Source organism: Corapipo altera, unplaced genomic scaffold (genome assembly GCF_003945725.1).
Source record: "Corapipo altera isolate COAL_440 unplaced genomic scaffold, ASM394572v1 71, whole genome shotgun sequence".
In the NCBI taxonomy this organism is placed as follows: Eukaryota; Metazoa; Chordata; class Aves; order Passeriformes; family Pipridae; genus Corapipo; species Corapipo altera.
In genome coordinates, this window is record NW_020884916.1 from 259,935 (window position 1) to 273,389 (window position 13,455).

General features: G+C 57.3%; 2 protein-coding genes across 3 annotated transcripts; both read right to left on the reverse strand.

Moving 5' to 3' along the window:
• Nucleotides 1–2,194: 2,194 nt before the first annotated feature.
• Nucleotides 2,195–3,405, reverse strand: ATP5MG (ATP synthase membrane subunit g). Its single transcript, XM_027655567.1, has 3 exons — nt 3,279–3,405; nt 2,936–3,096; nt 2,195–2,390 (listed from the first exon to the last, which is right to left on the reverse strand). The coding sequence occupies exons 1-3, from the start codon at nt 3,340–3,342 to the stop codon at nt 2,292–2,294; spliced, it is 324 nt and encodes a 107-aa protein (XP_027511368.1). The 5' UTR covers nt 3,343–3,405; the 3' UTR covers nt 2,195–2,291.
• A 147-nt stretch (nt 3,406–3,552) lies between these two features.
• On the reverse strand, nt 3,553–12,573 carry UBE4A (ubiquitination factor E4A). 2 transcript variants are annotated; one of them, XM_027655565.1, is made up of 20 exons: nt 12,545–12,573; nt 12,239–12,404; nt 11,941–12,117; nt 11,677–11,789; nt 11,237–11,389; nt 10,984–11,143; nt 10,638–10,840; nt 10,230–10,421; nt 9,559–9,892; nt 9,177–9,303; nt 8,041–8,348; nt 7,358–7,490; nt 6,679–6,866; nt 6,492–6,592; nt 6,258–6,371; nt 5,387–5,561; nt 5,088–5,268; nt 4,742–4,889; nt 4,368–4,525; nt 3,553–4,227 (listed from the first exon to the last, which is right to left on the reverse strand). In XM_027655565.1, the coding sequence occupies exons 2-20, from the start codon at nt 12,360–12,362 to the stop codon at nt 4,089–4,091; spliced, it is 3,228 nt and encodes a 1,075-aa protein (XP_027511366.1). In that variant the 5' UTR covers nt 12,363–12,404; nt 12,545–12,573; the 3' UTR covers nt 3,553–4,088. The 2 variants fall into 2 exon arrangements, with proteins under 2 accessions (XP_027511366.1, XP_027511365.1); XM_027655564.1 differs by lacking the exon at nt 12,545–12,573 and having other exon boundaries at nt 12,239–12,485.
• Between the last annotated feature and the right edge of the window lie 882 nt (nt 12,574–13,455).

Genomic DNA, 13,455 nt, shown 5'->3' on the forward strand with positions numbered 1-13,455 from the left:
GTGCACGGCCGGCACCCGCAGGCGGGACCCCCCCGGGCCGCGGCGGCCCCAGCCGCCGCTGCCGGGCCGGGCGGGGAAGCGCCACCGACCGCTGTGCGCCATCTTTACTGAGAGGCGACGAGCCAGAGAGCGGGGCCGGGCCGCGCCCCGCGCCCTGCATATCGCCTCGCCGGCCCGCGGAGGCGCTGCATAACGGCGGGCGCAATGCAGATTGCGGGGCTCCGCCATCCCGCCGCCCGAGCACCTGAATAAGCCATGCTCGGCCAGTGCGACCCCAGCATAACGCTGGGCGATATACAGGGCCCCGGGCCCGAGCCACAGCGCGGCCCCCCGTCCTGGATAGTGCAGCCTCCGGCCGCCGCGACCCCTCATAGCTCGCAGGGCCATGCAGGCGCGGGGCTCCTCGTGGGCGAACCCCGGAACCTGCCTGCCGTATAACCACGCCGCAAGAAGCTGGCATAACCCCCTCGGCGATGCCGAGCGGGAGCGCGAGCCGCCGGCGCCCGGGACAGTGTATACAACATAGGTGACTCCGCCTGCCCCCTGCATAGCGCCGGGCCGTATGCGGGGCGCGGGGCGGCGCGGGGCGCGTCCCCGGGCCGGCATGGCATCGCCCGCAGGCCCCGCGCCGCCGGGACCCACCGGGGCCCGCCCGGGACATCGCGGCGGCCCGAGCCCGGGAGGAGCCGCTCCCTGCGGGGGCACCGCGGCTCCGAGCTGTGGGACCGCGGGCGGGAGGCTCCGCCCCACCCTCCCGGCCCCGGCCGTGCCCTACCTACGGCCCCGCGCCCGGCCGGTGCCGTGTCCCGCCGGGTGCCACCCCCGGGAGGGAGGTGACGGCGATGGCACCGGGCTGGCAGCCCCCTCCGGTACAGCAATGCGCGAACAGGGGTAACATCCAGCAACTGCCCGCTGTATTCCCTGAAAACAGCGCTGCAAACGCACGGATCGGGTTAAAACCCTCTGCTTGGGAACATAAAATACCCATTTTCCTTGGAAGTCCGTCAGATGAGGGCAGGGAGGGACCGAGGACGGGAGGGAGGCTGTTTGTCCCTGGCAGAGGCAGGACACCCAGCAGGTATAAAGACCCCTCCAGGGCTGCTGCTGTCGGGCTGTGCCAGGCAGTTGTGGTGCCCTGGCCAGGCTGGTGGGAGAAGGGAGCGCAGAACCCAGGCTGGGCAGAGGGCTGGAAGCACAGGTCCTGTTGCTGTGCTGTTGCAGACTCCCTTGTGGAAGCCTAGGGAGTTCATTGAGCCTCAGTTTTCTGACCTATAACTGGTTATGACTCAGAGCTGGGACAGGAACCCTTCTTTTTCACAAAAAAAACCCCCAAAAAAACCAAAACCAAAGCTAAAGCTTTCCATTCATTGATTCTACACCAACCTCCTGGTCACCTCAAGAATGTCAGATCACCTGCACTCCCTCTCAGTAGGGCACAAGGCTTCTTCCTCCTACAATGAAGTGCTGAAAAGGTCAGTTCTGCTGTAGGGAGAGCAGTAAATGACATGCTCCTGGCACAGTCACCCTAGAGACATCAGGGTCACTGGTGTGCACAACAAAAGGTCTAGAGGAGCCAAGGAGCAGCTGAGATGATAGCATCAACAAAGAGCAGTACTGACTAGAAACCATCTCCCAAGACAATAAAATCATTGAGGTCCCATCCAAACCATCTGCTGTCTTCAGAGAACTACAAATTACTTTCTGAAATGTTATAGTGCAGGTGACTCACCAGGCTTTGTACAGACCTCTACAAGAGCTGGCTGACAATGAGCAAGGTAGTGAAACACTGGGCAGCTCAACTGGGCACCTCAGCTGGTGGGGAGCTGAGGTGACACATGCAGCAAAGTTCTGCTTACCTTCACAGGCTTCCACTCCACCAGTCAGATCCCAGACCAGCAGAGCCCCCTGTAACCATGCTACACTCCCTCTGGAATAAGCCACGGAGATTGCTTTTGATAGCTAAAAAGCACAGGTATTTCTCCTTGGTTCCCACTAGCTAATGGGAAGTACATTCAGGAAAAAATCGAACATTTTCTTTTGCCCTCTCCATTTGAATTTGAGGTCCCAGGCCTCCCCCAGCATCACGGCCAGGGCACAGTGGGTGCCCCAGAGTGAGCAGAGCTGCGGTGACCAACAGTGGTGTCACTAAGGCAGCTCTGGTGCCCTTGGGACTGGCCCTCAGGGTGCCAGACACGGACCACGACCGCTCAACATGGGCTTCTGGCTTTATTGTGGCAGACCCCGTGACAGACCCGGCGCCGCAACGCTGATGGCACCGGCCAGGTGGGTGTTCACACATCGTACCCGATGATGCCCCGCTTGCCGATGATCTCCCCGATGTAAAACCACATCAGCACCTCTGTGGCCACTAGGCCGTTCCTCAGCGCTTCCTGAAAGCAAACAGGCACTGGTCAGATCCCAGACTCCCACAACAGCTCCTCCCCTTGCTCCCACAGCCACATCCATGCCCTCCAGCAGGGCTGGGACTTCAGGAGTTCTCAAGGCAAAAAACCCAGGAATGGAGCAGAAGGTTTGCTGTGTTCAGCCACCCCTCAACACACCAGGCCACAGAGATCTTCTACAACACCCAGCACAGCGTCAGCTGTCGTTTGTGGGTTTTCACAGCCCTTTCAAGAATCAGAGCCCATGCACATGGGAAGCACATTAATTTCAAAGCCAACCAATGACACGGCTCATCCAGCTGCCTACGGATACTCCCTTCTCTGGGAGAGACAACTGGGGGCCCGAGGAGGGCAAGCACAGCCTGGTCCGGGCAGGGAAGAGTTAAGGCAAAGCCGACAAAATAAACCACTTTAAACTCTCGGCTCCTGAATTCCTTCAGCTTCAGGTGTCATTGACAACGGCCGCACTGCTTCCTAGGCCGATATCAGGGCCGCTCCGCGGCACGGCCCCAGCCCCCCGGCCCCGGCGGTACCTTGACGGTGAGCTGGGCCAGGCGGCCGCTCTGGAAGGCCCGGACCAGCCCCTTCATGCCGTCGATGGCGCGGGGGATCTCGGCGGGGGTCGGCGGGACCAGCTCCACCTTGGCATAGTGCCAGAACGTGGCCAGGCGCGGCTTGGAGTAGGTCACGGCGGCTGCGGGAGGGGACACGGAGGGGACACAAGAGAGGACACGGGAGAGAGGGAACGGTGTTTTCCCAACGGTGGGAGCTCGCGGGGCCTCCCCAGGCCCGGCCCCCGCCTCCCGCAGCCCCGTTCCCCAACCGCGCTCCCCGCCGCCCCCGGCCCGTTCCCCGCTCCCGTTCCCGTTCCCTCACCGCCGAGCAGCTCCGGCCCGCGCTGCACGAGTCTCTGCACGAGCCCCTGCGCGGCCTTGGCCATCGCTGCGCGCTCAATGTCACCGCCGGTCACCGCGCCCGGCGAGCGCCGCGGGCAGCCCGCGCCAAGGACCCCGCACCACGTGAGCGGGGCGGGCCGGGGCGGGGCGGCGCAGGGGCCGCGGGTTCGAGACCCGCCCGGGGCCGGCGCCGCCCCACTCGAGACCCAGTCCCTGTCTACAGCTCCCGGCGCTGCCAGACCTCAACCACTAGCTTTAAGATCATCTCTATGTTTTATTTCCAACGCCTGCCGTTCCCAGTGATCACTTGGGAAGTACACCCTTCTACACCCCTGGCCTTTACAAGGTGGTGAACCGTCCCCTTCCAGTCCCTCCCCATGTCCTACTCTGGGGGCAGCTGGAGGCATCACTTTCAGGTAGTGAACGGATGGTTACAGTTTAAACACAGAAAAGAACAGAGGGAGGCGTTTGGTGTCACTGGAAAAGAACGTGGCCAACACAAAGAACAGGTAATAGAAGGCTGGGGCACCAGGCCACAAAGAAGAGGCTGTGGTCTTGCCCCGAGGCAGAGGCTCAAAGCTGTAGTGCAGTGGAAAGTCTCAGTATTAAACAGTGAGTCTTAAAAGGAAAAGAGAGAATGGGTTGGAAGGGAAGGTCCAAGGAGAGACTCCATAGGTGGTGGCAATGCACTAAATGTGGTCGTCGTCGTCAGGGTGGCAGCTCCAGCCATTTCCCCTGCACGGCACTGATCTTGCCTGTGAAGGGAGGGCTGGGAACAAGATCAAGGTTTTCAGTTCAGCGTGTCTTCCAGCTCCTCCTTCTGCTTTTTCCTCTCTGCAAGCCACTGCTGGATCCTCTCTTTTAGCTCTGTGTTTGGTCTGATCTGGTCCATAGTGAGTGGGCTCCGATTGAAAGGATCTGTCTGATCACTGAAAGACAAAGCATTGACGAGATTATTTGGACACTCCTGGCATTAGAGATAAAAAAAGAGGGAGACAGGCCAGGAAGAGTCACTGGATAAGTGAAATAGATCCCCACAAGTATCAAGCAGGAGGGCTGTGCCACGCACCTGAGGAGGTGTCGGGCTATAGTCGAGCGGTCCACGGTGACGCGGGAGGAAGGCAGGATCACGGGGTCTGACATCAGCGTGCTCATGATGGGATCCAGGAATTCATCGCAGGCGTCTGCATACGTCTCCTCTTCCTGCTGCTGCCTGTCTGCAAGAGACTGGGGAGCACAGGGGCTTTGAGGGACTCGGCCTCCCTGTTCTTTAAAAACCAGGGAGCACTCACAAGTCCGCATGGGCAGCATGCCCTCCCAGCTGCCCCACCTGAACAAAGCCCCACTCCCAGAAATCCAGCTCCACAGCAATACACAGAGGGAAAAGGACACAGGGAACCAGCTCCATCTTTTTTTGTACATTAAATTCCCTCCAGTGCTCACCTTGATCCTCTCAGCCAGGTTACTGAAAGACACTATCATGTTGCCAGGCTTGTTGATTTTCTTCAGAACCCGCACGGTCTGGGCAAAGAGTGTCGGTGAGTAGGAGCGGCCGTCCTTGGGGACTGTGGCACAGAAGTTTTCTTCATCCCTGTACCACAGGTTACAAGACAGCAAAGGTTTAAGAATCTATATTTACAAGGCTGAAAAACTGTCCCCACGGCAGCTGCTTTCCCACAGCAAAAAACTCAAAGCTAGAGGAAAGCTACAGTGTAACTAAGCATTTCTCCCACAATACCCCCAGGATGGCTACTGCCACCCCACAGGCTCGCACCCTGTCATCACCTACCCAAGGTTTAGGTAGATCGTGCAGATGTCAGACACGAGCTGCTGTGGCTTGAAGTCGAACTCACTGAAATCCTTCACTTTCAAGGCTCCCATTTTAGGCCCAACCAGGTGTTGCAGAAAGTAGTTGAGCATGGAGATGATGCGCTCAGCAAGGAAAGGATGCACGAACAGGGACTTGATTTCTGGAAAGGAAAACAACAGTTCCTTCACAGCAATCCCATCCCGCTCTGATCACTGTGAAACCAAGTTCCTGTCCACCCTTTCCTGGTCCTGGCAGGCAGGAGGGGCCACTCTTCCTACCTGAGGTCAGGAAGGCCAGAGTGCCAATGGTTTCGTTGGACATGATGTTGTGGAAGCGTGCCAGCTGCCCAAACATCTGCAGGCTGGACTCCTTCTCCCGGCGAGCCTCCGGGGACAGGCTGTCCCACTCGCCCCGGTCCTTCTCAATCTGCTGCACTTTGATCTTGCTGAGGTACTGCAAAACAGAACACCCCGGGGGCTTGGTTGGATGGCAAAGCCAAGGAGGTCCATAAACACTCAGAATCAGACAGGCAACATCCACATGACCCAGCTTAACTGCTGGCCTCAGGGCAATCAGTTCTCGGGCAGGTAAAAGCTCCCCAAAAAAGCCCTTTCTAGCAGCAACAGCAGCTCTGAAAGGAGTGAGAGACACCCATCGCACACCAGGGACATGAGGTCACCTGGCACTTGCCTTGTAATCCCAAAGGAGAACTGCTTGGAGACAAAAGGCCTTTGTTAGGATAAAACACCTGTGGAAAGGCCAAGGGGATTTGAGAATCAAACCCCACAGTGATCATTTAAAGCCCGAGTTCGTCCAGATTAGCAACAGGCAGATTTTCCAGTGTGCTTCCTGATGGATCTGAAAAAGCCCTTTTGCTCCTCTTGGTTCTGAGCTGCCTCTTGAGCCCAAAGGAGGAAAGGGTGACCCACAGGCAGGGCCCCAGGCCCCCTTTCCTCTTGCCTTCCCCCCTTCTCCCAGGGCACTGGCCACACCAGCCTGGAATTGCTTCCTGCAAATGTCTACCACACAGATTCACCAGGCAGGGCCAGGCAAGCTGACCCTGTTCTGGAGGTCAAAACCACACCCAGCCGTCTCCAGGGAGTGAGAACTTGTTTATGTGATGCTGGTGGCACAGGAGCTCAGCCCTACCTGTATGGCTTCATCCAATAGGAAAATGGCATCATTCATGAGCAGGTTAAGGAAGCGCAAGAAGAGAGGGGGGTTCATTGCCTCCAGGTTCTCTGAGGCATAATCAGCCAAAGCCTGCAAGGAGCGAGCAAACAGTGAATTCTGTGTGTCCCAGTGGCAGGACACGGACCCACGTGGTCCATACAGTGCTGCACACACAGACAGACACACACACACGTGCATCTCTTGCCTCACCTTTATGCTCTCCCGGTAGGAGTCGGTGCCCCACATGTACCTCAGGATGGGGTACATGGGACGGCGATAGTTAAACTTCTGTTCGAACTGGTGTGGGTCACCTGGGCACGAGCCAAAGAGCATTATAAGTGGACATTCTCCCACAGGTGTCCCACAGGGAACACAACTCTTCCCCTTCTGTGCTTACCCGTGAACTCGATGTCCACGAAGACCTTGATGAGCGCCTCGGCCAGGTGGGCAGCATGCTGGTAGGAGCAGAACACCCGCTTGCGATGGAACACGCTTGAGACCAGCGGGTTCTGGGCCTGATCCAGGTGAGGCATCACAGCTTCCAACACCTCTGCCAGCTTGGCTCGCAGGTGAGGATTTTTCATCCTGAAAGAGGAAAAAGAAAGTGAATCCAGGATGGCATGAGGGCTAGGGTGTGGAACTGAGCTGTTCAGGAATCATTCCAGGAGCTGTGCCCATCCATGCTCGAGTGCCTGCTTGCTGCAGACCATCTGTAAAGCCAGCTCTGGGTCAGCAGCTCACTCACATGTGCTCAATGGCACAGTAAAATCTCAGGCAGAGGCCAGAGAGCGTGGGAACAGCCAAGCTGCTGCTCCCACCCTCCCACAGCAGCTTTCCCACTCACAGCCCATGGCTGCTCATCAGCTGGAGCTCCTGAGCATGAAATCCCATGGCCTCCAGGCAGGGCTTTGTCCCCTTTGTGCCTCCTGTGGGCAGAATTCAGCATTTCCAAAGGGATCGACCTGCTCGTGGCTGCACAAACCAAGCCTCAAAACAGCTCTGCAATTTCCACTTGCTTGTTCCTCCCTGGGTGTTCTGCAATGAACACCCAGACCTGCATCTAGGGCTGTACCTACCTCTCCACATCACCCATGAAAACAGTAACAAAGTGAAGGATGTGCTCCAGGGAATCAGCCGAAGTCTCCAAGATGTCATCAGCAAAACGCCGCAGGAAAATGAAGAAGTCACCCAAATTATCAGCAAAGAACTCTGCAAAGAGAGATTGTGGGTGAGTCCTCCCCAGGCAGTTCTGCCCTTTTCCAGCCTCCCCTCTATTTTCCCCTCACCACTCTAATAATGATTAAGTTTCAGTAACTAATGAGCTGTATCAGAATCTCCCACAAAGGACGCCCAGCCTGACAACATCTGTAACACCTGGGATTCACTTCAGCTCTCTCAGAAGTCAAGTTCCTTACAGGGTCAACCTGGCAGCTGTCTGCTGATCACACACTGTTACACAGCAACCTCCAATGGAACAATCCCAAAGCAGATCCTGAAAGGATGATTTTTCAGAGAGAGAACAGTAAATCAGTGTGGTGTGTGGTGAAAACTTTGCCACTTGGTGACGAGCAGGACCTCTAAAAGATCAGCAGCCTCACTACCCTAAGTATGGCCCTCAAACAGCCCCCAATTTTATAAGAGCGAGCCTCTTCAAAGGTTGTAGCACTGTGTCCTGCCCTTGACAGAGAAGTGCTTCCTCAGGCAGCTCTGCCAGTGCTCATGGACAGCAGTGGTGGCACAAACCCCCAGCAGGACACACCTGGCACGTAGGCCAGCGCGCTGTGCTCCACCTCGGGCAGCGGGAAGCTCAGCTCCAGCGGCTCTGTCCCGTGGTTCCCCATGGCCAGCTGCACCAGCAGCACTGCCATGGACACCTGCAGGTTCAGGCAGTTCTGCAGCATCTGTGGTTCTGTCATGGCCGTCTTGGTGGAGAGATAGATGGTCATGAGGCGCTCAAACTGCTCCCTGAGGCTGTCAGCAGCAGGGCTGGAGCTCTGCTGAGCTTCTCGCCACGCCACTTGAAGGCGGTGAAGACTTTGGTTTATCTTTACCATCTGATCGTGCAACCTGCATGGGAAAAAAAGGCAAGGAGGACCTGAGAAGACAGACAGACATCCTGCCTCAGCAATGCATAAGCTGGCGAGAGACTGTTCCATGCCAGCAAATTCAGATAATTTCCTGCAGGTACTCTGGTGGGGGCTCTGGCAGTGCCTTGGAGAAAGGCTTGTCAGATATGAGACCCTGTGAGGGACTGTGGCGCCTGCAGAGTGGCCTGGGGAGCTGGCAGAGCTCTCTGCAGTGTGGAGCTCCCTCGGGTCACAGTCAGGGATCCAGCACGCCCCAGCCCACATGTTCAGTTTCCCAGCAACGAGCCACTTGCATAATAACTTTTTTGTCAATTTCTATATTTAGAGAATAAACCAGAAGGGGACTCTGCTTGGATCAGCCATGACCTCACAGTATCCAGGCAACGATTTGCAGAGGGAAGCTGGGTAAAATAGCAAGTTCTGGTGTCCAGAAAATCCTTTCCTGGAAGCAGACAGCCACCTCCCATTCCTGCTTTGTGCACAGCCTGGTTACTGGGACAGTTTGGGTCACCCCCAGTGGGCAGGTGCCCTGCCATCAGGCTGCTCTCCAGTAGAGAAGGGAGGTGCCAGAGGCCCTTCCCTGAGGAGAAGGGGAATGGAGCAACTCACAGACACTCAGCACTTGGCTGTTGGTGCCTATAAATAACATGGGAGTCTGTAAGACTGTGAGCAAAGGGTCTTTCAGCAGTCAGTTAGACTGAGGTTCAAACAGCAGCTCAATTGGGCACTCTGTATTATAAGTATTTACTAAAATTTCCATGGCCAAATGCAGGTGGAAAACAGCCCTGGGGGAACTGAGAGCAGGTACCTGTGAAACCCCAAGTGCAGGGTGTACTGCGTGAGCACCAGGTTTTCTGTCACCAGGTTGTAACTGTTTGCAAACTCCGGCTCTTGCTCACTCAGGGCAGGGATCAAACACGTTTCTTTCTCCAAACCTGGAAGGAAAAGCAGCTCTGTGTCAGGCCCTACCCAGCAGTGCTGATAAGAGGAGAGCTTGAGATGGCCTCTGCTGAGGACACAAAAGGGCTCATAGTGATGCTGGCAGTGCTTTATTTGTATTCAGCTCTCTCCTCTAATCACAGCTGTAACTCTCCCTTTACTGGCACCCATTAAGAGGGCACTACTGGGAGAGGTGAGGACCTGAGGAGATCCCCTTTCCCATTCCCCTGCTCCCCAAGGTTTGGCTGTACCTTTCATGTGTACGTTCTTACTCCTCCTCTCCTCTTCATTCAGCTCCTTCAGGGCACAGTAGGTAGGGTTGAAGGTTAGCAGCCTCGGAGATTTGGGTTTGCAGAAGGGCTGACACAGCTTCAGGAGGGCAGCCCCCAGGTTGAGGAAGAAGGCATCTGAGGCATACATCTGGAAGAAGATCTCTGGCATCTGGTTAGCCCAAATTTTGGTGCGGCCTGCATTCGCGTGGAGGCAGTTTCCCAACCAGGAGAGAATCCTGTGCTTTGTCTCTGGAGACAACTGCAACAGGTTCTTCAGCATCTGGTAGATCTTCTCATGGAACTGGGCCATGAACTGTTACAGGGAACAGAATACAGTTGAGGGAGTCTAGCACCTTGAGTTATGGCACTGGTGTCTGTTCTGCAAATGCCACCCAACCCTTTTCCCGAAGCTCAGGCCAAGGACTTTGATAGAACACAAAGACATGGGTTACAAACACCTGAGGCAGCTGGCAAAGCCATTCCCATGTTCCAGCTGGAGACTCCAAAGCAGTTTTGGGACTTGCCTAGTAACAAGTCAGGTTGTTACAGAGCCAGCGGTGGAACTCAAGCCCTGATACCATGTCTTGAACCCTCAGGTAACCAGAGGCCACTAAACACTGCGGGAAGCAGTACTGCCCTGCTTCACTCACCTGATGGATGTTGGATTCCTGCACTTTGATCTCCTGTGGGCTGGATCGGGATGGATTCAGAAAGTAGCCGTGGTTCTCCACCACGCCAGGGGTCTTCAACAAGCAGGAGATGTTTAAAATGGCACCAAGCAAAGTCTTCTGGTACATCTGCCCATTGCTGGGATCCTTGGGCTGGATGTAGCCTGCAAAAACCTGGGGAACGCGTCGGGACATGCTGACAGTTGTACAAAATCCCAGTAAAAAAACCCTACAAACTGATGGGTTTGAGACAGGCTATGAGAAAGGAGCAGAGGAGTAGGAGTACACACACCAGGTGTTGTACCACTGGTTTGGCCTCTGCAGGTCCTGGATAACTCAGGAGCTCAATGAGCTCCCCAGAGGGGCTCCTGCCCAGGGAGAGGCACCCACCTTGGCTATGTCCTTCTGCTTCGTGAAGTAGAGGAGCACATCGAGGTATGTGTACAGCAGGATCTGGCAGAGGTCCAGGTCCTTGATTCTCCCCAATAGGATGTCAAACACAGGAACCATGACCTCCCCGAACGTCCGCACCTCCTCATCCATCGTTAAGGCCTCTATGACCTCCTCAAGGAACTCTGTCATGTCTTCAAACTCTGGCAGGGTGTGACACAAGGCTGTTACTCACAACGCTACAACAGCCAGACTGACCCAAACACAGCCCTCCCTTTTGGCAACTCCACATGCCCCAGGGCAGCCTGGCAGCACTGAGCCAGCAGCACAGCTCGGCCACACTTACGTGCCCCCCTCAGTGCCTCCAGCATCAGGTCCACCAGCTGCTCGTACACATTCTGGTTGACATAGATCTCGGGGGTGAGGAGCACGGTGCGGGTGTTGGACACCGTCAGGTTGCGGCAGCGCACAGCGAAGGGCAGCAGGTTCTCTGGAACCTTGGTGATCTGTGCAGGGAGGACGGGGCAGTGCTGGGGCCCGGGTTGTTACACCCTCAGCTGGGTCACCCCAGAGCGCAGGGTCCCTCCTGCCCTGCCCACCTCCTCCCGTGCCCTGCGGAAGCAGGCGTAGAGGTAGCGCAGGATGTGCCGCTCCCCGGCGTCGCGGTCAGCAGAGAGGTTCTGGGTGCTGGCACAGGTCATGTGGATCAGGTGGCTCCCGGGCTCCGGCAGCAGCAGGCGGGTGAACAGGGCCTGGAAACCAGAGCAGAGACGGGCACAGTGACAGAGCCCCAGCTATTCCTCCCTGGAAAAGGGAGCCCCACCCCACACAGGCTGATTGATTCCTGCTGGGAAGGGTTCTCTTTAGCCCTTGTTAAGTAGCAGAGTGCTGGGCTGAGAACCCTGTGCAAATCCTCCAGTCCCATATGGAGCAACAGCAGCCCCACCAGGAGTCATTTCCACTGAAAACCTCATCAGGAATGGCTGACACGGCCACTCAACTCCTGCAGCCAGAGCTTGCAGAAGGCCGGGGGCCCCACCTGCTCCACGTTGTCCATGTCCAGCCAGTCCTGGTCATCCAGGTCAGCAGCCATTTCCTCCAGGTAGACGCAGCGTGCCGGGATCCCATTCCCGCTCTTCATGCTGGGGTCACCTGGAAAGGGCAGAGGGACCCGTTCCATCCACAGGGATGGGGACCCTGCAGGCAGGACCTGCCTCTGGCACAGCCCCAGCTGTGTCCCCTCCCCACTGTGCCCTCCCATGTCAGGGCTGAGCCAGCCCACCCGCGGGGTTCCCAGGCTCACTGTTGTCCAGGGTGATGAGGAAGATCCTCTGGATCATGTGGTTGATGTTGAGCTGCTCGCAGAGCTCCCGCTGCGAGCGGAACGAGCGGCTGATCTCGGCCACCGAGTAGTCGCAGTCGTCCAGGCTCTCGGAGACGCTGTTGTCAGAGTCATCCTGGCTGATGGACGTCTCCTCACCTGCACGGCACAGCCCTCAGTGCCCCGAGCGACAGCCCTGCCCCTGGGGCAGCCTCGCCCCCTCCCCAGGGGACAGCCCTGCCTGGGGAAGCCCCTGCCCGGGGACAGCCTCGCCCCCCACCTGTCAGCTGCCGCAGCTGCTGCTGCTTCTGGATGGCGGCGAAGTGCTTGGCGGCCGCGACGGAGCCGAAGAGGGCGGCGAAGGGGTTGCTAGAGATGCTGTTGTTGTTCTCCTGGTCAGTCATCTCCTCTCAGGGCCACGCCATGCGGGGGGGGCCGGGGCAAGGCTGCAGGGAGAGCCGCTGGCAGGGCTCGGGCGCGCTCCCCCGGTCGCGGCAGGCCCGTCCCGCTCGGTGCGGGGGCTCTGGTTCCGGCTCGGCCCCGCTCCGGCCCCGCCGGTCCTGTCCCGGCCCCGTCCCAGTCCCACCTCGGCTGCCGCCGGAGAGCGCTGCGCGTCACCGCGTCGCACCGGAAATGACGACACCACGGCGCCCAGGAAGTGACGCAGAAGATTATATAGGGTGCGCGGACGGGGCGGCAGCGCCCCCTGGCGGCGCGGAGGGCGAACGACACCTGCGGGGACGGAATGAGAATGGGAACAGAAATGGGAATGGGAACAGAAATGGGAATGGGAAGGGGGATGGACAGGAAATGGGGATAGACAGGAAACGGGGATGGGAATGGGACAGGGAATAGCACATGGACACAGGAACGGGACAGGGACAGGGAATGTGACAGGGAAACAGAGATGCGGACATGGGCACGAGTCCATCCCTGCTTAGCGGGACCCAAGTGTGTCCCGTGCTGTGAAACCAAGTTTGTGTCTGTTGTTCGTCCACTGACCTTCATTTGAATATTGATGACATGTAAAGAGCATGATTATGCAAATTCTGCTGTTCTATATAATCAGTGTTTACTGACCTTGCACTTACAAACACCCGATTGCAGCTGCATAAACACGGCAAAACTTACCCCTTTTTATTTTTAACTTTTTTTTTTTTTTTTTTGGTGGGGATTATGTTTGTGGGGGATTTGGGCTGAGGTCACAGGGGAGGGTGTGTAAGGCCACTGATGTATTTGTTTATATATGTCTATATCACACCCCCTCCCCATCCAGCAGCCCCCCCCAGACAAACACTGCTGACGGTTTGGGTGGTTTGTCACGAACAGCCTTTACTCGCCCACCGGCCTTCCTCGGTACAAAAGAACATTTTAACAAAAGTGCCGCCCTGTGCGCGGGGGCTCGGGCGGGGGGCTCGGCCCCGCGGGGAGGGTGGGCTATGGCACTGTCGGCGTGGGGACCCCCGGGCGGGGGCTCAGGCAGGGAACTCCTGCTCC

Excerpts from the sequence above, each read along its gene's own strand:
- ATP5MG (XM_027655567.1), bottom strand. The coding sequence starts at position 3,342 with ATGGCCAAGGCCGCGCAGGGGCTCGTGCAGAGACTCGTGCAGCGCGGG. Across the intron at positions 3,097-3,278 it reads CGGGCCGGAGCTGCTCGGCG|CCGCCGTGACCTACTCCAAG; the intron begins GTGAGGGAACGG and ends CCCCTCCCGCAG. Across the intron at positions 2,391-2,935 it reads TGGCCCAGCTCACCGTCAAG|GAAGCGCTGAGGAACGGCCT; the intron begins GTACCGCCGGGG and ends GTTTGCTTTCAG.
- UBE4A (XM_027655565.1), bottom strand. The coding sequence starts at position 12,362 with ATGACTGACCAGGAGAACAACAACAGCATCTCTAGCAACCCCTTCGCC. Across the intron at positions 8,349-9,176 it reads CTGCACTTGGGGTTTCACAG|GTTGCACGATCAGATGGTAA; the intron begins GTACCTGCTCTC and ends TTTCCCATGCAG. Across the intron at positions 7,491-8,040 it reads CGCGCTGGCCTACGTGCCAG|AGTTCTTTGCTGATAATTTG; the intron begins GTGTGTCCTGCT and ends CTCTCTTTGCAG.